The sequence below is a fragment of the Indicator indicator genome, chromosome 2 (assembly GCF_027791375.1).
Source record: "Indicator indicator isolate 239-I01 chromosome 2, UM_Iind_1.1, whole genome shotgun sequence".
NCBI classification, from domain to species: Eukaryota; Metazoa; Chordata; class Aves; order Piciformes; family Indicatoridae; genus Indicator; species Indicator indicator.
This window is the reverse complement of record NC_072011.1, coordinates 17,037,576-17,064,767: the sequence shown is the minus strand read 5'-3', so window position 1 is coordinate 17,064,767 and position 27,192 is coordinate 17,037,576. Positions and strand designations below refer to the sequence as shown.

The window sequence follows — 27,192 nt, the reverse complement described above, 5'->3', positions numbered from 1 at the left end:
TTAAACTACAGTCTAAAAAGAATAAACCTCTTCCAAAGTTACAACAGCTCTGTTACGTTTTCTGTTGGAAATGCTGCTGTGCAGTGTTCTTACCTACATCTTGGTTAGGTGGAAAAATTGCTCTTTTTGCCAGTGTAGCGCTGTATGTTCTCTGTGCTACTCTTGTGACTTTTACTCTGCAACTCTGTCAGGGTCAAGATTCAATTTCCAGAAGAGCATTTTCAAGGTGCAGTGTCCTCCTGGGCCAGAGTGCTCTCAAACAACAACAGCTAAAGTGACCCCAGGACATGGCAGGACTGTGAGGGCCACCAGCACCTGCATCAAGCCCATGCAGAACTGCAGAGCACATCCCACCTCTTTGGTAGCTTTTGTGGCCATAACTTCAAGGCCAGTGATATTAAATCCATCTCACATAAGTGATGCTAAGAGACATTGTTAGCTTGTCATCAACAAATGGTGAGCTAGGGTAGTGCAGCCTAACCATACACTGTGCTGTTTCTGAGAGAGTGTTGGGAGTGGAAAGAAAGGGAAGCCCACAATTAGACTAGGCTACTTTGCAAACTATCTAAGATCTTAAAAAAAAAAATTGTCCTAAAAACAGTTATTTCTTATCAGTACAGTTAAGATATTCTCAACATAAACTCAAATAAGACAATTCTGCTTATCTCTGTACCTACACCAATAAACACACCTGGACCTCAAGAAACATCTGCATTTCCAATGGGACCTTATGATCACCTGGACTTTTTCCTGCTTTACTTTTCTCTGAGGTCCAAATTCTAAGCATTACCCTTCCTGTCATTTGTGTTACTCCACTTGAGCATCTTCAGTGCTCTTTAAATCAAGAAAGAAATCTCACAAGTTACTAAGAGAAATGTACAAGAAGGTAGACATTTCTTTAGTTTAACTTATATAAACAGATTAAAACAACTACAGCTGTCTATGCCAGACAATCTACCAGCCTAACTCTTTCTCACACAGGAAACAGGTGCCATATGTGCTGACAAATCTAGGTGGTCTATTAAGTAAAAAGGCAATGTACAAAAACTCCTGTAATTGTGCCTCTAGACTATTTTGAGGCAGCCACACGCTTCTCTTTAACACAACAAATAACCACCTCAGTTAATTGTTTCTGATCCTATCTATGAGACTTCAGTCCCAGAGTTATATTTACTGTAGCAAGAACTACCTTCAGAGTATGCCTCTCTTGTTTTCTTTGGCCACAAGGATATAATCTGGGTCACTCTCGGTAGAGTCTAGCTGTGCTGCTCCAAATGACTAAGTGAAACTTCTCTTCCACTGAATTGGAAGAGGAATTGGCACTCATTTTATTGACAGATCATGGTCACTCTAAGCAACACATATTTACTTTTTGCCAAGTTTAAAGGACTTCAGTTTGTATTTGTTTTGAATATATTTTACAAGTTGGAGAGGTACAAAAACTTTTAGTAACAGCTACTATTGACATAGCATCTTGTACTTCTGCATATCCCCTAACAAATGTTAGGAAAAGAACTTACTGTGTTACACCAAATGGAAGAAATAATTAGGCAAGGATAGCAAAAACTCAGTCTCCAAGTTCTTGGGCTAGAACATCTCTGATGAACTTCAATGTACGTTGGTAGAGGAAAGCATCTTTCTTCTCTGGCTTACAAATATTTAGATGATTAACATCCACTGGGATAAGTTCTCCAATTCCTAACTCTGGGAGAGGGGAAAAAAAAAAAGCAGAATAAATTACCAAAGTTCCCAAGGTCACCTAGGCTGAAAAGCACATATTGCCTTAGCAATTTCTCTTTCAAAGCAACTTCTATCTTCTGTTTAACTGTTTTGTTTTCATTATTTTTAATGTGCTAAAAGCATCAATGTACATTGCTACAGTCAGACAGTGCTACAGTTTACTTCAAACCCCACACTGGTAAACCATTAGGTCAGAGTTCTACTATCTTTATTGAGAATACAGAGATTTACTTTTCTCCATTCTTTGAAGAATCAAAACCTCATTGATCAGCACCTGACTGGCAGCAAATTCCTGACTAGTTTAAGCACTGGCATGAACAGTGATAGAATTTTATGCGGAGTATCCAGACTCTGGTCACCACTAATTGTCTGCTTCGATGAGGAGATTAAAACGGGACTAAAATGAACCTGAAATATGCCAAAAATCACTACATACATTTTCAGGCAAATGAAAAATGTAAACTGCTTACTTGTAGAATTCCATATTCCATTTTCAGCTACTGATTTGGGGGCACAGTAAAGCATTTATTCTTTCTTGGCCAGCTATCACTACTAGTGAACCTTCCAGTTAGGATGCTGTGACTGCCACATTCTAGTTTGTTATCTATTCTTTCAACCTCCTAAGAAATCCTCCCTTTTGCTTGGAACTCTCTGTCTTTTAACCCTGTAAAATTACAGCAGAGCATGAAGAAGGTTTGCTTTCATATGGCCAAGGATGTATGTAAGAAACAGTGAGCATACTGCTTTTGAGCCTGGGTTTTGAATAAAGGCTTTAAAGCCTTTAAAGGTTTCTGAGAGCTCAAGTGCTGCAATGTGTCATCTCTAGAAGAAGAAAAATTCAAAGCACAGAGTGATTATTTCTGCACTTGTTATCCAACCCTCTTTTCCATTTCATTTTGTTAAATACATTACAAAAAGCAGCCCATTTTTCCTGTTCTCACCAATACAATTGATCAAACAACACTTCCACAACAATTGTTTCCTGAGAAGACATACTGAAAAATTACTGCTAAGAAATGACTCAGAAAAGCAGGGAGGTACAGTCTGCCTTCTTCAGAACAACGAGCCTCGCATTTAATGCAGTGGATTTAGCTGGTGGAAAGCCTGATCTAAAACCCAACCAAGCTGTGTTTTCTGTCCAGGGCCCTACAGGTGCCTTGGCCAGTGCAGAAAAGAGTTTTGCTTGGGAAAAGGTTGAAAATGTCAAACTTAAAACCCTAAATAACACTTATAAGCAGAGAAAAAGCATATGCCTGGTTTTCCCTTCTCCTACAAAAGGCAAAAAGATGGAGGGAACTCTTCAGGAGGCAAACTTTATTGTGTAAGTACCTGAGATACAGAAGAGAAAGGACTCTTAACACTGAAAAACAGCTTTGTGACTTTGTCCTTCCATTAGCAGTTTGCTAATTTTCTTTTTTATTTTTTAAAGGAGGAATTTGCGGGAGCTTCTGAAAGACTACTCAGCCTGCCTACACAAGGATAAACAAGAGTTACTCACAGTTACAAAGGAAAGGCCGACAACAATACAACATCAGACCAAGGTCAGCCCTGCTTTTGTCAATAAGCAGCTGCTAGTCACCCTCAGAAAAATCAAAACAAGCCATTGCTATTCTAAGTTAAATGTAGCTGCCTCTGATCTCAGCAGGGAGACTGCAGTTTAAAATCAGTTGAAAGTTTAAAAATAAACCAACCCCACATCACAGCAGATGTATTTTATTTTTTATGTCTTTCTACCATAGCATTTATAACCCTTCCTCATTATTGATCCTTACATGAATATATACAAAATTACAGAATCAATAAGGTTGGAAAAGACCTGAGAGATCATCATGTCCAACCTATCACCCAGCACCTCATGACTAACTAAACCACGGCTTCAAGTGCCTCGTCCAATCCTTTTTTTAACACCTCCAGGGACGGTGACTCCACCACCTCCCTGGGCAGCACATTCCAATGGCAGATCACTCTTTCTGTGAAGAACTTTCTCCTCATCTTGAGCCTAAACTTCCCCTGGTGCAGCTTGAGACTGTGTCCTCTTGTTCTGGTGCTGGTTGCCTGGGAGAAGAGACCAACCCCCTCCTGTCTACTACCTCCTTTCAGGTGTAGTTGTAGAGAGCAATGAGGTCTCCCCTGAGCCTCCTCTTCTCCAGGCTAAACAACCCCAGCTCCCTCAACCTCTCCTCACATTGCTTGTGCTCCAGACCTCTCCCCAGCCTCGTTGCCCTTCTCTGGACAAGTATCTCAATGTCCTTCTTGAACTGAGGAGCTCAGACCTGGACACAGTACTCAAGATGTGGCCTAACCAGTGCTGAGTACAGGGGTAGAATGACTTCCCTGCTCCTGCTGGCCACAGTATTCCTGATACAGGCCAGAATGCCATTGGTGTTTTTGGCCACCTGGGCACACTGCTGGCTCATGTTCAGCAGGCTGAATTAAACACAGTAGATGGCTATTTGACTCACCTGCTGACTCCAGAGGTACAACGTGCAGTTTGAGCATGCTGCCTATGTGTGTTGGTAACGTTTCTGCGAAGCTCAGCACTGAAAATTTTTTATCTTTGGCAAAAGACAGGAAGTCATCGTTCAGCTCTTTAAGGGAAGGAGAATCTGAGAAAAAGCAACATAATTTTTGCAGTGTTAGCTTGAACGTGAGATTATAGCAAGATAAGATAATATTTTTAATATATATATATATAATTATATAATATTATAATGCAAGACTGCATTCCTGAAGAGATGTTTTGGAAAAACTAATACTCCAGTAAAAGGAGCAGTATTTTGTTTGTAATCTTCTTTTCCAGCTATCATATGCAACAACTGTTTATTTTTGCATAGTTGCTGAGCTACTACATCACGGCCCAAAAGCACTCTTCTATAAACTTGTTCTGACTCCACTTCTTCCCCTCGCCTCTGCAAGCAAATGAAACAGTTACTCAAATCACTTACAGTAATTCAATATACAACCCAAAACATAAAAAAGGCATCATGACCAGATTAGCAGGGATCCCTGTTGTTAAATGGTAGCGAAGTGAGTGTACCCTTGCTGAGCTCTTTAACCTCCACAGACGGGAACAGAAGATATCTGGCATTTATAGAATATTCTGCCAGCTGGGAGCCATGATGAGGTACGCTATAAAATATGATTCCTCTGGTGTTGTTTACAATTTTATCCATTTCTGGATTCTTGGAAGCATCCACCAGCATCTTTTTGACTAGAAGACCTGGCAACAGACATGGAATTAATGCAGGGATTGAAACCACTGTGAAAATAATGATCATGCTATATTATCCATGAAAAACTAACCATATTCTTGCCTCAGTCAATTAGTCCTTAGTTTGTCAAATATGTAAGCTTACATCAAAAAAAACCCAACCCAAACCTGAGGAGGCATTGAAATAAAATGTCTCTTAATGATGCAAATCCAATTTTGGTTTGCTCTAAATGTTGCTAATGACATTTACTGCATGCTTGATCATAGAGGAAGTGTTGCCTCTGGATTCTCATTGAAATGAATTTCAGCGCCTTAATTTTTTGTTTTTAAATCAACACAGTAAAAACAAACACAATAAAAATCCTTTCAAAATGTGTATGTTACTGAATATAATGCATTAAAAAAGTAGAAAACTATTTTCCAGTTTTAGGTCTTTGCAAAAAAAAGAACTAATCTGAATAACTGTATTTCAGACTGAATTTGGTAACAGCTTATTTGGAAATCTAACTGCGAATATATCACTTCATATCAAGCAGGCAATATGCTTACCACCCATGCTATGTGATACCCACACCACAGGTCTGTCTCCAATCCCAGCAGCTCTGAGCTTGTCAAGAAGTTCATTGCTCCTGTAAGCAATAGACTTCCTGCAAATACAAAAAAAACCCCCACAGCATGATGAAGTATGATAGAGTAAAAAGCAATGTTAAAAACACAACGAATTTTCAGTGCTGCATGTTTATGAAAGTGGAAATTTGGTTACATAAACCATTAATTAATCACTGCTGCCACATCGGAAAACGCACAAAACTTTTGTAAGGCTGGCTTCATAAGGACAACAGAAATTGACCTATATTCACTATCTTGATCTTGCTGGAAAGTTTTATTTTAATCTCACTCATTACTCATTTCCTTTAGCTTTAGTTCACCCTGAGAACGAGCTTTACCTGCCTCCCTCCTGCCCCCACCCCCTGCAAACTGCAGAGACTACATTTGTTACCTGTGAGCCTCAACAGGACATTTCACTTTCCAGTCACTCAAATGGGTGTCATATTCCACAGATATGATTCTAAGGGCAGGACAGTCTGAACCCAGCCATGTCTAAATTAAAGTGAAATCAAAAGGAGCTTATAATTGAAGTACTTAAACTCTTGCAAATATTTTATCAGCAGCAATGGAGCAACGATAATACTACAGGGACAATATAAACAAGAATTCTGCTCTTCAGTTAATTCCCAAATATATCTTACATCTAACCTATTACTTTTTATTATATGCTTGTTAACTCTAGCCTGTCTCCCAGACACAAAGTAGGCAAAGGATGGAGGATTACTAACTCGTGCATTCCTGGCTCCCTCTCCTGGGTGAAACAAGAAGCACTGATCGGTTGATGCTTTACAGAGTCACACCAGTGTTTCTTATGTAGCAACAATATCTAAGTAGCAATCTGCAAAAACTGAGGTACTCAGACACTTACGTAAGAAAGGTTACTTAATTTAAAATACAATTTTATGTATCTTTTTCTCAGCAATAACATTCCATAAAAGATGAGAGCATGTGAGGAAAGCAGCCATTGTCTCCTCTTTCACTAGCATGAGAATGATATTGAAGGCATCAAATTTAGCAGGGATTTTCCTCTGCAAGAACAACCTGTTCAAAATTTCAACTTGCTAATAAAAATATATCAGGAACTTGTAAAGTCCTAGCTGTATAACATATTACAAGTCATTTGATTCAAAAAAGACAACTGTCAGTGTAATTCTAGATCCTCTGAATAGCTCTTATAAATGAGAAAACAGCAGCTGCATGGGAAGACCTTATTGTCTTTTTACCTTTGGCCAGCACTGGCTGTAGTCCTCTTCCCCTTCTGATGCTTTTTTATCCAAATGCTGGTCAATGTCTTGCTGTCGCCAGGTTTTAAATGCTGCTCCCAAAAGACCATGAACAAAAAGGATGTCTGCTCTGATGGGCTGACTGATACAGAAAAGGGGATTTTTAAGAGGTTCGCAGCACATATTCTGTTAGAAAATTAAATTTACATAGAACTTTTAACCTAAGGGATGGCAAAAATGTTAACAGTGTAACTGATATCCTGGGGACAACAATTCATGATTTTGAATGGTATTTCAAAGAGAATACTCAGATTAAGACAAAAACCAGGGATCAACCCAGAACACAGAGATTTAAGGAGAAATATGCCAAGTACCTGTCTCACGAGAGGTGTTTTTTCTACAAGGAAGAACAGTATTCTCTCCAGCCACTATTACTGCAACTTGATTTTAGCCATCATTGGCTTTATCATCAAATTAGATCTTCACTGTAAGCTAACACCAATGACCCAAGGAACAGTTGCTACTAAGCGACTACTGTGTTGGAGACTTCTTTGGTCCCAGACACACTATCACTATTACTAGAAGCTGAAACTGTGCATTTACTGCATCTTAGGCCAACATGTCCTGCTGCCAGAAGAATAATTACAAGGCACTGTATCCCAAAACAACCAGTGCAAAGGTTCAATGGCTGCAACACATGCCAATAATTCTTCTCATTGCTTGTGTTTGAATTTTTTCCTTGCAATACAGTATCACCCTTTTCACAGCTAGACTGCTCCCATCACACTTCTGCTGATTTCCTAATTGAGAATCTAAATTCAGTCCTCTCAACCCACTAAAGAGCAAAGTACCATGAACATGGCAGCACTGTGATGTCAACTCCTTCAAAGTTTCGTACCTGAACAGTACAAATAACTCAATGTACAGAATGTAAAATGTCTCCTTCTGCTTTACCTGCTACGATATTGTGGATGCAGGACATAAACACCATCTGGATACTTTTCTTGCACTGTCTCCCTGTCTAGATTAGCCAGAGCTCTGGAGGCATGAGAAGACTGAATGACATGTGGGGATTTCATTGCTTCAGCAAGTACGGAAACCCAACCTACACGGAAAAAACAATGTGGCAGGTTAACTAATTAGAAATATCATCCAAACAAAAGAATTCAGAAATCTCATCCTTCAAGCCATACTTGTGAAAATGTTAAAACTTAAAAATGGTAACATCAAGACAAATTATTACAATCCACCCTCTTTATGACAGGAAAGCCAACGCTAGGTAAGAGAAACCTCCAAAATGCAAAAATCCAGAATGATGAGGAGGCAAGGTATTTTACTACTGTTCAGCTTCTGATCTGAACAGAAAGAAAGAGAGCAGATCTTGAGCCTCTTTTTGCAAGTAAGATGCAAGAAAAAGACAGGAAAAAGAATGTTAGAGAGAAAATGAAGCTTAAAGCATATGAAAGACACAGAAAACAACCCACAGGAATAATGGCAGGTGGAAAAATAGATGCCTGCTGTAGGAGTATAGCCATTTCCAATTCTGAAATCCAGTGTGCAAAAAAAGGTTTAAGGAATTAAAATGTCCTTTGCTATTTTAAAACAGTACACTATTTATATCTAAGACAAGTATGAGAATTAATGAAGGACACCTTTGAATACCTTCCTCAATAAAATTTTAAGACATAGCTAACTCAGGAAAAAACAGACACTTTAGAATACTTCAGATAAGATATAAAATATAGTTTATTTTCTTAGACATGGATGGGGATGTCTACTGAGAAATGCAAAGGACTATCTTTTATATACGCATAGACATATTTATCTAAAATCCTGACAAATCTTGTTGCTGCCAGCAAGAGTGCTCTATAAATCTTAGTTACATTAAAGTCAAGTTCATAAATAAAATCTTGGAAGACTTTGAAGAAAGATTTTCAAATGGAGGCTCATTTGAAAAAGAAGAAACAATTTACTTAATGAGCACTGTTTCAAAATCATGTACAGTATCTTGTTATTAGGATAGCCAGTATGTTGCTAATTCAAGATAGTTCACTGTGGAATTAGGAAAAAACCTAATTGACCCAGGAGTTTTGTTTAAATGCAAGTACCTTTGAGCACTGTCAGGTTGGTGTTTTCATTTTTTTCTAAAGAATTATGTATAAATTACATTTCTAAGCAGAACAGATGTTGATTGCTGTGCGAGTTCTCCTTAGGAAGAAGACTACATAAAATGTATTTTCAGTTCTTCAAATACAATGAAATATTGCCAAGCTAGACTGATTAAAACCATCAAAGTCCCTAGTTTTGTATTTCTCTCAAAATGAATCAAGATGAAGAGTCAAAAATAGTGTTCAGAATCCTCCTCTCCTCAGATACCCCATCACAGCTACCACACAGTGCATCACTGCTTTTATTCCTATTCCTGTGCCAGTTTTCACAAAAGAAAAGAGCCTCAGAGGCTCTCTGTTCTTACGCATCACCAAGCAACAAGAGAAGCCTCACCAGCTGTTGATCAGCAGTACCCAACTGTGGAGTCCGATACACTGTCTAAAATAGGATTTGTACTAAAAGCTCTGCCCCAGGGAGCTGCTGACTCTTCTGCTACAATCTCTTCCTCTACACTTACAGTTTTAACAGTCATCAGAAGAATGTAAGAATGGTGCTTGAGCTCAGACCAAACACCTTTGCAGCACAGCTGTCTTTCTCCAAAAGTGATCAGTAATGGAAGTTGTGGAACAATGAAAGAATAGAACAATAAAAGACAAGTGTACAGTACTGATTCTCCACTATATTCTAGCTTTCTGTGATCAACTCAGCTTTTGTGTTTTACACAACACTCTGTTCTTTACAGAGTTCTTTATTTCCATAAATTTGTCTAATTATTTTCTGTAGCTTTGTAAATCTTCAACAATCAAAATGTTTTGGGCAAGTTTTAGTTTGGTCCTACACTGTATGGAGAAAATAATAATTATTTGTCCTGCCTTTTGATAATTTAATGTACAAGAACCTTTGTTCTTGCATTATGACAAACAGCAGATGACTGCTTCTCAGTGAGCATTTTATAAATCCCCATTATGTTTTCCTTCAGTTGCCTTTTCCAAACTAAGTGTCTTAGTTAAGTTATTTGCATTTTCTAACACAGCCACTGCAAATCTTTAATGATCCTCATGATGATTCCCTGTGCCTTTGTTGCTTTTCCTTTTTGCAACAGGGACATTAAAATGAGGCAGACAACAGCATTTTCTACTTTTCTATTTCTTTCATAATAAAACATTGGGAATTATTTGTTTGGTACAGAACTAGAAGGGAGTGTATTTAGAACTGTTTAGGGTGTATTTAAAAAGGAGCACCATAGCAAGAATTAGAAGAAATTACTAGCCTAACACGAGTGACAGTGGGATGATGTGTTTGACTTTACTCCAAAAGATAAGTACTGCAAGCTCTTTAAAGACAGGAAAAAAAAAATCTACAAGGCAGATGATCAGTAAGAGTACAAAACTCAAAATATTTTCATCTCTAATGCAAACTGAACACCAACCAAGTCCAAATTGTCACCATTAGACTTAGAACATCTCTGTAGCCCTGGCATATATACTGGCTGGAGCACACAGAGGAGCTCTTGATTCATTAACACCATTTAAGCTGGCTATATATTTCGTATCAAAAAGCCCCAACAATATCATCTTCCCCCACATATAAAACCCACACCACTGCCAAGGTTTGCTGCATTTTACAAAGGCACTGAATCCTTTAAAAACTGTAGAAGAGAGTCTGGCACTCGGAGTGCTTGTGCTTGCTTTCCTTTTACCTGCACGTACTATGGATGCATGGAGACGCTCATCCAACGCCATGTTTCCAATAATGCGAATGATGTTCCTTTGGATTTTTGCTGAATCTTTACGTAGCTGGTATATCCTCTGCAGTAGCTGAAGGCCTCCCTTAGCTTCAATTTTATCACAGTGAGAAGAAACCTAGCATTATACAGTAAATACAATGACAATCAGTAGATTTTCTGTAAAAGGTTCTTTCAAATGCTGCTCATTCACAAATTAAGGAAGTTTAAAGAACTGATGTGATACAGAGCCCTTATTGCACAAAAATTTTTAATCCAGGATTTATTTTGCCATAGTTGAAGAGGACAAATATTTGCCATGCTAAACGCATGACTTCTATGGATTCACAACCAAAAAGATGCTGAGTACAATCACTCTACTCTCCACCGTATCTGAGGAAGATGAGATTGCTCTCTACTTGGTGTGATCAAATTTCAACTAAAGTTCAATAGTCTGAACAGGACAATTGTTGTATTTGTTAAACCACTATCTCAACCAGAGCTATCTGTCTTCCTGTTCACCACCTAAAATGTAATCAAGATAATCCCTTCTATTTGAAATACAAAGGTATTTCTACTTTCCCAATACTACTGCTGTCATTACTGATCTTAAGGGCAACAATAGAATCATAGAATCATAGAATCAACCAGGTTGGAAGAGACCTCCAAGATCATCCAGTCCAACCTATCACCCAGCCCTAAGCAATCAACTAGACCATGGCACTAAGTGCCTCATCCAGTCTTCTCTTGAACGTCTCCAGTGATGACGACTCCACTATCTCCCTGGACAGCACATTCCAATGGGCAATCACCCTCTCTGTGAAGAACTTCCTCCTAATATCCAGCCTATACCTCCCCTGGCACAACTAGGTTCTAGTCCAAGCAGATGAATGGGCGCTAATTAATTGCAATGTCAGCTACTGATATTGGCCACATGCTTGTAACCTGAACATATCTACAGTGGTAGTCAGAGAACTGCTGATGTCCTCAAGTCTGTCGTTTTTGACAAAGACAGATACACATTCACAATGAGTGCAGTCACAAGACAAGAAGCTCAACATGAGCTGCCAGTGTGCACTTGCAGCCCAGAAAGCCAACCAGATCCTGGGCTGCATCTGGAGAAGTGTGGCCAGCAGGTCGAGGGAGGTGATTCTCCCACTCTACTCTGCTCTGGTGAGACCCCATCTGGAGTACTGCATCCAGTTCTGGAGCCCCTATTACAAGAGAGACATGGACATGCTGGAACGTGTCCAGAGAAGGGCCACCAGGATGATCAGAGGGCTGGAGCACCTCTCTTATGAGGACAGACTGAAAGAGTTGGGGCTGTTCAGTCTGGAGAAAAGAAGGCTCCGAGGTGACCTTATTGTGACCTTCCAGTATCTGAAGGGGGCCTACAAGAAAGCTGGGGAGGGACTTTTTAGTATATCAGGTAGTGATGGGACTAGGGGGTATGGAATAAAGCTGGAAGTGGGGAGATTCAGACTGGACGTGAGGAAGAAGTTCTTCACCATGAGAGTGGTGAGAGCCTGGAATGGGTTGTCCAGGGAGGTGGTTGGGACCCCATCCCTGGAGGTGTTTAAGGCCAGGCTGGATGAGGCTCTGGCCAGCCTGATCTAGTGTGAGGTGTCCCTGCCCATGGCAGAGGGGTTGGAACTAGATGATCCTTGTGGTCCCTTCCAACCCTGACTGATTCTATGATTCTAAGTAGTTTAAACTGAAAATCTGGAATATAATAAGTTCTAGACTAAATCAGAACTTTTATATATATGGAATATGTGAAAGGAATACTGGCAAACTGCACTTTTTCCATCCTTACTATCAGTAGCAGTTTGTTCTCAACACCATTTCAGAGCACTCTAGGTTTCTGAGCCATTAAGCGCACACTGCAGCAACAGTGGAATTATCATTACGCAAAATCTTCCATACTCTTTATCTGTGTCTGCAAAGAACTCCCTGGTCCCTTGAAGAGGCAAAGCACGCTGCATGTGGTGCAATATTCTGCAAAAGGCAGTGACCCTTGAAGAAGAGACCTTTTAAATAGCTAAGGTTTGCATTTCATTCTGGCTTCCAACTAGACTGAATTCATAAGTCTACTTTGCTTTCTGGAAATCCAACCTTAGTTAGGTTAAGAGCCATAAGAAGCGACTGCCTTTAAGCTTTCTGAACTCACACAAATCCCCCCACAACATCTTGCACTGAGAATTTCACATCATCAGCATCTTCCTTACTGAGATGCTGCAGAGTGGAAACACTGGTTTTCCTCATGGTATCTACTGCCAATGATTGCGTGCCAGTGGGAGGTAGCCCCACAGGAAAGTCTTGTTAAAGCCATTTGAATTTCAGGCTTTCTCTCCTGCTTTTCTACACCAGAGCTGCCCTTTTATTTCTCAAAATGTACATACAGGTATATTATAGGGTAACCTAGATGGGCTAATTAGAAACAGTAATAGAACTTACATATACTTCCCACAAGAAAAAATATTTGTTGTGGGGCCCTACAACTCTCCTCAGTCTCAGCCATCTGAATATCCCTACAGAGGAATAAGAGAGAAGGAAATGGCAACTCCTTCCCAATATATGAGAGAGCACTAGGAAGGAATGTTTTAAAATGTAGCTTTTTTTCAGTTACAGTTTAAAGGGCAAATTACCTTAGAATGTTGTACTAAAGCTTGCAAGCAGAAGAGTTCCACAGTTTCTGAAGGGATTTTACTCAATGTCTCACAATATGGAAGTCCATTTCCTCCAAAACACCATAAGCCTCCCTGAAATGAGAATCATTAAAAATTATACCACATTCTAAATAGCTATATAAAATTTCTAAACTAGAAGGCTGTGCAATGATCTATAAAAATTGCTATGAAGAATGCACAGCATGCATTTTTCAAAATGTACAAGTAACAGTACACCATAAAAATATCTACTGCTTTTAAGTGACAATTTTAAACAGATTTTCAGTCAGTAGTCTCCATAGTCTATAAACTTCAAAACATACAACAAAGGGGGAAAACATAGGATTTTAATTTTGTTAATGTCTTCATTTAAGATTCTTTGCTCAAGCATAAAAAAACAAGAATCAGATTGCATCTAGAGTTCCACAGTTGCAAAAATGTGGATAAAAAAAAAGTCTTCAGCACATAGCATAGTCTCTGAAGACCATTCTCTTTCAATCAGGCAGTAGGAAGACCAGCATAACCTCAATAAACAACAGTTTTCTCTAGAACAGCATGATTATCAAAATGCCTCCATGTGTTGTCTCTTACAAAAGCTCCTTTGCAGCAAGAGATCTGGCTGTGAAAACAATATGGAGTCAAAGTGTAAAAACATTACACATAATTGTGTCATAAGAAATAGAGTTATTGCATTCTGAAATCTAAATAGAGCCTGTCAAGCATCATTATTAAAATATGACATTCATTTTTATCATTGCATCTTACAAAAAATAATCATCACTCATTTAAAAAGTCACAACTTCTTAATAAAAAAATGAAATGCACAACAGAGTGGGTGGCTGGTGCATTACAATACTTTTTTTTTTTCAAAGCAATAGCTGCACGTTAAATGACATTTCCCGAAGCCCCTTAGCAAGTTGTTGGAAGGAGTTGAAGACTTTCTAGTTTCCAAGTCCAGGCAGAGCATTAGACTACTCTGGTAGTCTAGACAATTCTTGTACTGGCAACACTGACCTGTTACAGGCAGGCATTTCCATGTCACATAACAGAGTTCACTGGTTAAGGTGTGCTAACAACTTAGCAGTTTGCTATTAAGGCTTAAGAGAGGTTTAATTAATCAATGGTAGGATGAAATGTGGAAAAAAAATATTTGTGAGTGCTGCAAGAAAGAAATGTTGTGGACAAAATGAAATATCTGCTTTATGGGAAGGCTTGTTAAGTAGGGACATAATCTTTCAGAAAACCAGCTAGTGCAGCTGGGAAAGATAAGCTTTTGAGCAGACAGATCTTCCTTACGCTGCAGTCACAAAGTCTCTCTATTTCTCTTCCTCTTGCAATGCTCAGAAATATGGGAACAGGTTTGTATCTTTGAGCTCCACAGGAACAAAAAACCCAATAGTTCTGCAGGTGGGAACTCACCCTTTGTGCAGCAAGAGTCTGACTACTTTCACGTAAGGCAAGAGATGTGAAGTACTGGACACATGGATCAAGACCAGTCTGAGGTAAAGATACTAACAACAAGCGAAGTTCATCTTCTATGGGATAATCCTGTAAGAAGGAAGCAGAAATAGCTTTTAGTTTTGTTCAAAGCATGAAGTGAAACAGAAAAAACAAAGATCTGAAATAATGCAATCAGCCACATTAATAAGGCCATAAAATAGAATCCTGAAATTTCAGTTTAATAGTTAGACCTGTACTTTAGAAACTGGCAATTCTAAACCCATCAACTGAGTGATGAAAAATAAGCTTTAAGCTTCATGCTTTAGTGGTCTTTTTGTAGCAGGACCAGAAGTGCAAAACAAAAAACAGTTCCTCTTGGCACAGAGGGCTTAAAGTTAACCCTTAACTACACAGTAATTTTGGTCCTGCTCCATTAAAATAAATGTATAAATTACTAGTAAAAAATACAGAAACTATTTCTTTTCATCTTTTATCTCCAAAATATTTATATAGATGTTGGTTTAATAATCCAGGGTAGGTGGCAGGAAAATGGAGACAACAAAGTAATTTTATTTGCTCACAGTCACTCTTGCAGTTACTCTAATACTTGCTACAATCAGAAATGGAGGCATAACTGATCTGCAGAGCAACACCTGCTGCCACAATTATTTGCTTCAACTTCCTAAGCAGGATATCAGGAATTCTTAGCTTCAATCACCCAGGTACTTCAGGACTGACAGATACAGATCCACTACCACTTAATTTTACAAAGATAAGAAAGCCAAAACTGAGAATATCACTACCAATCAAAGCTAGTTTTCAGAGTTTTGTTGGTTAAGATGTGCAGGCATTCTCTGACAGGGACCTTTGTCAGCATTACAAAAGACCTCTTATATTTTTATGCTTTCTGTGCTGATTTGTTTACTGAAGAAGCTAATATAATGATTGCTCAAACCATCATATATCTACTAATTGACATAAAACAAAAACAAGGTCAGATCTACCCAGTAGAGATTTGTCGGTAAACAAAATCTGGCAATAAAGAGCCAGAAACAGGCCTATGCATACAACAGGCCAGGCATAAAGAAAACAAGTCTGGTGATCTTATGGTAAGTAAAGAGGATGCAGGAGAGCCACATCTCCACCTCAGAAGCTATGGATGCATTTGGGAATTTAAAAGAGAGCACTTAAAGCTGTCCCAGATGTTACCTATTTGCTTATCTGATTAATTCTTAATTACTTTATCAAGGTACAATACATTTTAAACAGCTAACATCATACTTACTGAATTTTCTGTTGGAATACTCTTCAACTAGATCTAACAAGCACTACGGTAACTCAAGTTAAAGAAAATTTAGTTGAGAGTATTAACAGTAAAGCTGGTCTCCAAATTAGCTTCTATAATTTCTAAATTCACACATAAATAGATTAAGATGTCGAAAATTTTGGTGAAAGACAGTGAGTACGTCTACATTAGTGATTTAGTGTGTTGAAGGAATTTTTCCAGGCAGCGTATCTGCCTTGTGTCTACACTTGGGAGTTACATGATGCACTCAAAATGGTTTGCCTGCTTATATAAGCAAGGCTAAACCTGTATGCCAGAACACTCTCTGGAGCACCACACCAGCAGTGAGGATGAAAACGCCTCCAGGATTACTCTCTATGCATAGGATTCTGTCACTATCAATAATGCAATATAGGATAACTAAAAACCACTGCTTTGCAATTCCTGTTACGTAGGTACAGACAGACATCAGACTGGTAACTGGCTTAAACTTCATTGCTAGTAAATGTGTAACATGCTCATACAGGCCAAGAACAGTAAGTGGTCAACCCTCCATCCTTACTTCTTTCCATCACGCCATTAAGTAATGCAGATATACCCCAGCAGTAGATCACTATATTATAGGTTTGTATTTTGATTTTAATTTTACTACTCGTGAACTACTTCAGAAGAACTTCAGTTTAATATGGCTACCAACAACAAAAGCACTAACAACAAACAAAAGTCATCTAGTACCTGCTTCTCATTTACTTACATTCTTGATTTTTGGCAGTGGTGGTGGAGGCAGGAAAAAGCGAAGGTCAATGTCTTTTGATCGAGCCAAACCTATAGCAGTCCTTTGATCACAAGTTTGGGCAACTGTACCATACTGATAATCTGTAGGACAAGAATTTCAGTGTTAGGGTTAAAACTAACCTTAAATATTTAAATTGGTTTTAGTTTCTGGTCTACTACATTAATATACTTTAAAATAGAACCACCTCTCTGCAATCTAGATAAACAAGGTCTGATTTTTAATCCCAAATCCAAAAGATAAGTACTGCAGTTGTTAGATCAGCTCTATACTGAACTGAAGACACCTGGGCACCAGGTGCTTATTATAGACTACCTTGATAAAGGTCCTCAGGTACAAGTTGAACGCAAGCAATTACAATTGTCCAGTATTACCAGGGTGAAAGGAGTACAAGAATTGCAAACTCAAGCTTAATTCCCTGGACTTGAGTTAAAATTTGAAGGGCATATGCATATTTTTTTCTGCACACAGTATTAAAAAACAGAGCCTTAAATCCAAATGCTGCCAAGATAAAGATACCTAATTTTAAATGATACAAATGCTATGTTTCAATAAGATTGTTAAAGTCACAAAAATCGGATGACCTCAGAAAGACAGGACAGCACTAAAATACAGTTTTAAGCAGCCCTTCTTTACTGAAGATACATGACAGACTTTCAGCCACCCTACTGAAGAGAAATCAGACTTGAACAGCAATTTGCAGCAGTAACTTACTGCTCCTTTCCAAAACCTACCTCCTTCATAGCTGGAAAAATTGAAAATTACATATTGAAATAAAATGGCAAAGTAAAATAAAAGAGACTACAAAGTCAATCAATACTTATTCTATAAAAACTAATTTCTATCCTTGTTACTGTTACACAATTCTACCACAAAACCAACCAGCCATTTAAAATATACTTTTCACAAACAGTTACAAATTGACTACCTTTTTCTTTGGTATGAATCACTTATAACAGCAAATCGAAGTCACTGAAGCAGTGCTCTGGATGAGCAGAATAGTGTCCTTACAATGGCAGTTATGCTGAACAATTTGGTCAGTTTTAGTATAATCTAGCTATCAAATGTTTTCAAAACAGCTTTTTGATGTACACTGTTAGGGGTAATTAACTAGAATTTTATTGAAGCAATGGGAAACAAGATAAGCCCCATATTGTAAAAAGGTCCTCGACTGACTGAATAACAAGAGTCAAGATTAGAATGTCATCTAGTTCATGTGGACTAGTGGTGGAAGGGAGAGAAGGATACCCATAAACACCCTTCCCCCTTCCCTTTACTTGAGGTTTCAGGGATATTCACTGCTAGAGAAACAGGGGGGTCTTATTACTACCAAATAATAAGATGGAAAATGACTTACAAATCATGCTTGAACATAATGTCCTCTACCTCTAGTTTGTCATTACTATTATCTCCTAACTAATTTTTATAAACTAAACCATGGTCTTAAATTGACTTCCCTACAGAGCCTTATAAAAATCACTGCCAGGACTATTAATCTTTTCAGCAGTTCCAAAAGAAAAGGAACTAATAAATGTGAACTGCTCTTCCACACCACAGCAGTGGCTGCAATTCTCTGGTGGGGAAACGGAGAGAGGCCTGCACTCTGTATCAGGGTGTAAGAAAAAAAAGAATTGCTTGAAATATAAATAAATCCCTTACATTTTAGACCAAATTTCAGATTATATTTACAGTCCTTGCAGGCTTCTAGCCTTTCTTCATGTTGGTAGCAGACTTACAATAGCTAACTGAGACTGTCACATTTCTAGAGTGAACTAGGTTACATCAGCACACATTACCATGCCAGTGACTGTTGTTTGCCAGGTCTTGTACAGCCTGCAGTCGGACCTCTTTGTCTTCTGACTGACTTCTCTTTAAGAGCAGCCATAAGGCACATTCGTGATCTTCTCCATCAAATGTACTAAATTGTTCTTTTACCAGGAAACAAACAAAAGCCAAGATATTATTAATGAGCATTTTAAAATCACATTTCTATTAATTGAGTAAAAAAACCCTGTTTCTTTTAGTATTTTAATATTAGTTGTTAACAGTAAGTTAGAATGTCATGTTTTAATATTCAGTTAAGAAAGAATGGCATGAGTAAAATGCTGATCCTTAGGATGGCTTTGACTCATTTTAGTGGCATCAAGTTGGTATTTCATATATATGTTGCAAATACGCATTCTGGCTGGCACTTCCCAACCAGAAATGCTGGTTTCCAGCAGGAGCTGAAAGTCATTAGCAACCCTTAAGGCTCTGACCTTGAACAATTAATTTCATAGCACCACAGTGGAGGCACATATTGTTCTAACCATTTAACACATAGTTAAATGAGACCAGATACTATGCCTCAAGAGCACAGTTTCTCATATGAATGAAAATTCTTATTTTAAATTACTCCAAAATCCAGTGACACATTGCTGCAAAAAGACTGTGCTGCTTTAAGTTAACACTGGAAGTTCTGACAAAAGCATAACACACTTTCCTAAAACAAATTTTTGAGGGTATTTTGTCCCACCCACATTTTTTATACACAAAACCTGTACCAAATATTAACCTGGTATCTTAAGCTTCAGATCTCCTCTGAGACAGGAAAAAAACAAATCTCAAATCTCTTCTTAACCACCACTTTAAGAAAATAAATTGTTTTATTACATAGAAAAGACCCTAACATTCCATATTAATACATGAAAATACAGTAATATTACCACTGTTGCAAACACAAAAGAATATTTTAAGCTTGCAACAAAAATTATTTTACTTTCTAAAAGGCTTATATTTTACTATTAAAAGATGATAATAATAATAGATAAACCAAATACTCACCATTAAAAGGTCTCCGAAAAATTTTAGCTTCTGTTTCTAGAATTTTCCTCACAGCTTTATGGATTTCTTTTCTGGCTCGGTATGTGATCCCTATGAGAGTATTTTTAGATTATGAAAAATCTGAAAGATAGTTCTATTATTATCTGTCATATATATATATATATATACACACACACATATATATGTATATATACACATATATATACATATATACACACATGTACATATATATATATGTATACATGCACACACAAAGAAAAATGTAAGGTTTTACACCTGGGAAAACATAATTCAGAAGTTCAGCACAGTCTGGTATCTACCCAGCTGGGAAACAGCTTGGTCCAAAGGGCCCTGGGAGTCCTTGTGGACATCAAACTCAATGTGAGCAAACAGTGTGCTTCTGCAGCTAAGAAACCAACAGGATGCTGGGCTACATCACCGAGAGAGAGAAAGAAGTCATTACCCCACTCTCTACTCAGTGCTTGTCAGGCTACACTTGGAATACTGTGTTGAGTTTTCAAACCCACTATACAAAAAGATGTAGACAGACTGGAGAGTGTCCAGAGAAGTGCCACAAGGATGATTAAAGGACAGAGAAGCCTGCCATATGAAGATAAGCTGGGACACCTTGGTTTCTTCAGCCTTGAGAAATGAAGGCTTAGGGAAGACCTTATAACCATGTTCCCATATTTAAAGGGTGGCTACAAAGAACTTGGAGACTCGCTTTTTACAAGGATTCACCTCCGAAAAAAGAGGGGTAATAGGTACAAATTACCCCTGGGGAAAACTGAATGGTCACAAGAGGAAAACTGGAATAACCTCCCTAGGGAAGTGGTCAGTTCCCCTGCATTGGACACTTTAGAGATTCATCTGGACAGGGTGCTGGGTAATCTTGTCTAGGCTGTGCTTTTGCCAGGAAACGTTAGCACGAATGATCATTGAGGCCCCTTCCAACCTTGTATCCTATGATATATATGCACACACATACATATTTATCTTTACATATATAATTACCTCATATATAGACAACTCTATGTGTGTATGTACGTACAGAACTAGCTTAAAAAAACAGCCACCAGCTTAAAATAAAATCAGCAACATTGTGAAGACTATTAATTTTGTAACAGGTCTCAGGCAATGTAAGAGTGACTTCCAGAAACACTCAATTCTTTTAAAATTATATTATTTAGAATCCAAACAATTATGCATCTTACCTTGATATTCACTTGTATTTAGAGAAGCTGTACGTACGTATACATAGGATTTAAGCTTTTCTTGCTGTATAGCTTGAGTATCAATTTGCAGTAACTTCTTTAAGGACAGGACTTCATATGTAATGAATACAAAACCTCTTTAAATAAAAGAAAACTGCATATGAATATTAATTTTAAAAAATAAAATGGCAAAAATACAGTAAGGATCATTTTGGTATCAATGATCCATATTGTGCCACATATGTAACTTAAATTACTTTAAAATTATACTATCCTTGCAGATTAATTTAGCAAAGACCCTAAAATGCTTAAAATAAGTAATAATTATCAGAAAATATGCTTCAAATCTATATTCAATCATGTCTAAAGGTCACCTAATACTGTCACATTCTCTGAAAGACACATGAATGACAACTTACCCTAGCATAAATGATCCAGTTATCTTTGCAATTTTTCCTTGAAAAAATAAAAAAATTGCATTAAACAAAGCTGTGTGCATTGCATTTACATAAATATAGTTAACATTTGATTACCAGACAGTAATTTTTTTTTTAATTGCTTCCCAACTTTCAGGAAATCATTACCTAAATTTACAAACAGAGAAAACATCACTTGATTAGAATTTCCTGCTCTCCTATGCAAGATGATAAAATATGTTTTCTGCCAGCACTATTTATTTTGAGTATTACTACCTATCAATTACATTCATTGCTCAGCTGCAGGAATCAACAGTAAGCTTCCTCTGCTTGTATCACTAGCATTCATTTGGAAATCCAGGTTATTTTAAGGACTTAACCATTTCTTACATGACATGGACATTTCTTCAGTGCATATAAATACATACAGCAGTGTGTATGTTCTTTGAAAAAAAGTCCTGCAGAAGCTCCCTAAGAAAAAATATGTTAAAAATAATGCCATTGAATCTAATTTATAAAGCAAATAGCTGAGTAAATACACGCTACTTGCAACTATTTCCTTTTAAGTCTAAGGATTCCTGTCAGATTGGTGGGGTTTTTTTGGTTGGTTTTTTTTTTTTCTGGACAAAAATGAATTATCATGTGCATGGAAGGATCTCAATACAGAAAAAAAATCTATTATTACCAATAGCACAAATCCAACGTAACACATCCAACCTATCATGAATAACTTCTTTCTCTCACCATGAATTGGGAGATTTGCCCCACAGCCATTGCCAGCAGATTCTGCCTTTGCAAGACTGTAAGAATTTTGGCTTCTCTGGGCAAAGTAACACCAGGCACCAGTACAGACTAGGGGTTGTTCTGCTGGAAAGCAGCTCCAGGGCTAAAGACCTCGGAGTCCTAGAGGACAGCAAGTTATCCACAGGACAGCAATATACCCTTGTGGCCAAGAAAGCAAATGGCATCCTGGGGTGCATTAAAAGTGTCTCCATCAGGTCTGCAGAGGTTCTTCTTCTCTACTCTGCCCTGGTGAGGCCACACCAGGAATGCGGTGTCCAGTTTTGGGCTCCCCAATTCAAGAGAGACGGGAATCTGCGGAGAGTGTCCAAGGGAGGGCTAAAAGGATGACTGTAGGAATGGAACACCTGTCCTATGGAGACAGACTGAGAGACCTGGGGCTGTTTAGTCTTGAGAAGAGAAGGCTGAAAAGGGATCTTATCAATGTCTAAATAACTGAGGGGTAGGTGTCAAGATGAAGGTGCCAGTCTCTTTTTGGTGGTGCCTGGTTATAGGACAAACACAAGGAGACACTTCTTGATAGTAAGGGTGATAGAGCACTGGAACAGGCTGCCCAGAGAGGTTGTGGAGTCTCCTTCTCTGGAGACTTTCAAAATCCTCCTGGATGTGTTCCTGTGCAACCTGCCCTAGGTGATCCTGCTCTGGCAGGAGGGTTGAATTTGATCTCTGGAGGTCCCTTCTAATCCCTAACTTTCTGTAATTCTGTGAAGAGGCAGTTATGTGTTGAAAAAATAACTGGCAGAGAAGGTTGTGAAGGCAAAAAATTGCTGTGTTTCCTGTAGAGCAGAAACAGAAATATCCTATCTTTTAATGCTCAAAAATAAATTTTGTAATTCTAAGAATAGTCATTCTATACAGAGGGCATCAAAAAAAGCAGAGACTAAGCAGGAAAGACTGCAGAATACCAGTAAAAATAAGGAGGAAGAAACAATAGAAACAAACTTTATTCAAACTTTATGGATGTTACTGTTTCATGGCTCTAGAGGTCAAAAGAAAAAAAAACAGTTATAAAATTGAGTTTAAAATACTTCAGTGATATTGAATCTGGGGGCTGGGCCTTTATCTCTATTCTAATCCTGGATAATCTTCTGATGTCATTTTACATATCACTATGCAAAGCAAGGTCAGAAAAGACAAAATATTTCGACCACAAAGTATTCAGAGATTTAGATCTTTTGCATCGTTTCATTATGCACAGCATTATACTGACACAGATTTTTCCTTTCTGTTAACACTTTAGACAGTACATACAGAACTGTACTTACTGATATCATTCCATGGTATATGTGCTTTGGTAGCTGGACCAGAAGTTCCTATTCGTCTATAGCAAAATATACAGTAGGCAGCCACTGACATTCTGTAGATTCAAAAAAGAAAAAAAAAAAGGAAAAAAGTAATGATTGATTTAAGAATTACAGCAGAAAACCTGTAGAGTTTTCTTTCTTGTCTTTTTGTAGCAAAGGTCATGATAGAAAAGTTTCTTGTGACCTCTGCTGTAAATTATGACCCACGTTCCTGTCCATATAGAATGCTGTAATTAAAAATCTACTGTCCTGGGTTCATGCAGCCCACTCTAACAAGACCCCCTCCCCACACACAGATGAGAGGGAAAGTAGCACAAAAAGCTCTGGGTTGAGATAGAGTTTACTGGAAATCATACACTGTACAATCACCATAGTCTATTTGCAGAAAAACACAGCAAAAAGCAGGAACAGCAGCAGAAGACAGCAATAAAACGGTTCCCCCCACGTAAGCATGCAGAATCCAGCACAGCAGCAAAGACCAACACCCCAAACCCAGAAAGCAGAAGCAGTAACTGGAATGGGAAGCCTCTCGTGTTACAATGGGAACTTCAAGCCCCATGATACTTTGCTCCAGACAGCATTTTCATTTTGAAGCTGTCACGATGGCAGCGTGGTATTGAACATTCACATCAGCAGACTCACATGAACCCATGACACTTACAAACTCCCTCATTTAATAGGCTGCATTATCATACAAGAAAAGTTTGAAGCAGTTTTTCATGTAATTGCATGGTACTGGTGATCTGAGTATCTCCTATTTTCTCTGCTTGTATGTCTCCTTCCCTACTACTTATTATCACTCCCTTAAACACAAGATACAGTCAAATGTCCATCAAAACATTACTCAGTTGGACATAGGCCTTAACACAACTCAGTAACCAACTGCTGTTAAAGTTTATCATCGATTGTGTTCCCAAATAAGTCTTTATTTTGACTAACGAACCTCCAAGTACTTTTTGTTTTTTTACTTTAAATGGCAAATCAGACTAGTACTTTAAGAATGTGAAAACTCTACAGTCCATAAAAATAAGTAGTGGTTCTAAAATGCTCTGACTCCATGGGCTTGTGAAGCTCACAGAGCATGTACTTCAGAAATATGAGAGGATTTATTCTTCTGTTCTATATATGCTGCAAGACACTGAACTTTACCCATTTTACAGGTAGGAAAATAAGTTAGACAAGCACACTGCAACTTTCTTACGTATTCTGAATATTACATTGCCTCTTTTAACAAGTGAGACTTAAAAAGGCTGTGCTCTTTAGCCAGCTGATCAAGGTTGCACCTTAACTGCTGCACAATCAAATTCAGAGACAATAAATGACTCACTGAAAACTTAGGCCAGGCATATAGCCTACTCAGATATATATTTATCATTTTATGAATTAGTAAGTGTTACTGCCTTTACATGCGATTTCTGTAAGAAAAATATACCTGAAGTCAGGAAAACATACACATTTTCTTTGTTAACCTACAACAATAAAATTCTGTGTTATCTATACTGCAGACTTAATCTCAAGTCTTGATAGACAGAACTTGTATTACTTTTAGTGCAAGAATTACGCTGAAATCCACAAAGACTGTTAAACTTCTATAGCGATCACAAATTACACTAAAACCTGCCACTGCACGTACTGCAGAAGTAACATTAAAATATATTTTATGACAGGTGAAATTCTAGTGTCTGCATTGAACTTACACTGACTGAAGAACTGAATTTAATGCATCTGTTTAAATAGATTTGTAACTACATCACTGTCCCTGTACTGGCACTGGCAAGGCTGCATCCCAAATACTGTGTTCAGTTTTGAGCCTCTTACTACAAGACAGACATTGAGTTGCTGGAGATGGCCAAAGAGGGGCAACAAAGCTGGTGAAGGCTCTACAGAATAGGTCTTATGAGGAGCTGCTGAGGGAACTGAGATTGTTTAGTCTGGAGGAGAAACCTTACTCCTTCCTATGACTACCTTAAAGGAGATTGTAGTGAGGTGGGTGTTGGCCTCTTCTCACTAATATCAAGCAACAGAACAACAGAAAATGGCCTCAAGTTGCGCCAGAGGAGGATTAGATTGGATGTTAGGAAAAAAATTCTTTACTGAAATTTGAAATTTTTATTTGAAATTGAAATCTTTGCTGAAATTCCACTCAGTCAGGCATTGGAACAGGCTGCCAAAGCTCATGGTGGAGTCACTGTCCCTGGAGGTGTTAAAAAAATGTTTAGACATGGCAGTTTCAGACATGGTTTAATGTCATGGTGGCGGTAGGTTGACAGTTGGACTTGATCTTAGAGGTCTTCTCCAGCTGAAACAATTCTATCATTCAATGATATATTTAACAAATTATTATGTTGGGAACACAGGCATCCTTGTTAAATGTCACATTAAGTCTGCAACACCATAATTATAATTAACTCAAAATGATAAAATGTCATGCGTGTAAATCCTGATCAGTAAATCTGGTCTTGAAATATGTGAGCCACTGATATTCTCTTTGAATTTCAGATAATCTCTACAGACCAAAGAAAGATCTCATATTGTGTTTAATGTCAGTGTCCCATTTCTCTACACAAGGGGAGTTTTTTGTTTCCTTCCATTAATACGTCTTTCCTCTTTTGCCCAAAATTGTTGTAGGTTTTTTTCTTCTCCCCCTGTTCTCTTGCTTGTGTTTGGCAGATTTTGGAAAAATGTTAGCATTATCCCAGCACTGCCACAATCAAAACAAAGCAACTTTCCACCTTCCATCATTTCAGTATGACGTTTATCCATTCACTTCAACATCGTACGCAACAATGTGAAACACTTTAAAGACATTTAATAACCAGTCCTCTGGAGACACCACCTCACTTCCAATCTATGGCAGCTCCTTTACTATCTTTATTCATAGAACAACAGTATTCACATTTATGCTTCTACTTAACAACAGTCTGTAACTCCAATAAACACGTAGCTCAGTGCCACAGTTCAGTACAACTCCCTGCATTCCAAACAGGCACCTGCAAGCACAAGTACCATTTCTTTGCTGCCAGGATCCTCTGTTCGTGTCTGAAAGCAAACGTGTTCAGGCATATACAAATATAAGGCAAAAGGGCACATTTTGCACAGTTTCACTACTGATTGGGGAAGCTCTACTGTGTGAGGGTAGCGTTTCTGTCATCACTCCGGGGCAGGGCAAGAACACGCTGCCTCCCAACTGTCGACCTAGGGCTACAGTGAAGTACGGTTTAAGACAGTGTAGTATCTAAACAGGCGAGAAGCAAAGCTGGGACAACTCTTCCTTTCCAAAGGGGAAAGACGCATTCACTACTTCTGAGGCGCTCATACAGCTCAGGCGACGTCTAAGGCAACACTGTTCTTTCCGCAGCTTTTTAACAAGCGCGGACTCTCCCGGTGCCCCTCCGCACCCGGGCGGGGCCGCACCGCTCCGCAGGCCAAGGCCGGGGCGCCTGGGAACAGCGTAGGGGCGCTCACTGCTGCTGGCTCCTGGAGCCAGGAAGGACTTCGAGGCCGAGGTCGTTAAAATAATAACAAACATGAAACCGGGAAAACATCCCGCAAACCCTCTGAGGTAAACAAGAGACCAGCTCCGGTAGGTGGTGACAGCGGGGCTGAGATCTCCCGTGTCCCGCCCCAGAGCCGACCCCCGCGGGGCCCGCCACGCCCCCACCCGCCGGCTACCCACCATTACCGCGCTCCCCCGCCCGCGGGCGAACGTTGCTACCTGCTTCTTCTGTACCCGGCACCGGCGCTCACGTGCTGCCGTGACGTCAGCACGCTGCGGGCGGCCTGGCCAATTCGGAGGTGATTCCGGGAGCGGAGGCGGACGCGGAGGGGGTAG

General features: G+C 38.7%; 1 protein-coding gene across 1 annotated transcript; it reads right to left on the bottom strand.

Moving 5' to 3' along the window:
• Positions 1-1,190: 1,190 nt before the first annotated feature.
• SERAC1 (serine active site containing 1) lies at positions 1,191-23,412 on the bottom strand. The gene is made up of 16 exons (XM_054395917.1): positions 23,322-23,412; positions 21,259-21,295; positions 20,840-20,976; positions 19,626-19,715; positions 18,599-18,730; positions 16,764-16,885; positions 14,704-14,832; positions 13,264-13,377; positions 10,592-10,754; positions 7,738-7,888; positions 6,784-6,925; positions 5,952-6,052; positions 5,501-5,598; positions 4,778-4,960; positions 4,203-4,346; positions 1,191-1,704 (listed from the first exon to the last, which is right to left on the bottom strand). The coding sequence occupies exons 1-16, from the start codon at positions 23,410-23,412 to the stop codon at positions 1,568-1,570; spliced, it is 1,971 nt and encodes a 656-aa protein (XP_054251892.1). The 3' UTR covers positions 1,191-1,567.
• Between the last annotated feature and the right edge of the window lie 3,780 nt (positions 23,413-27,192).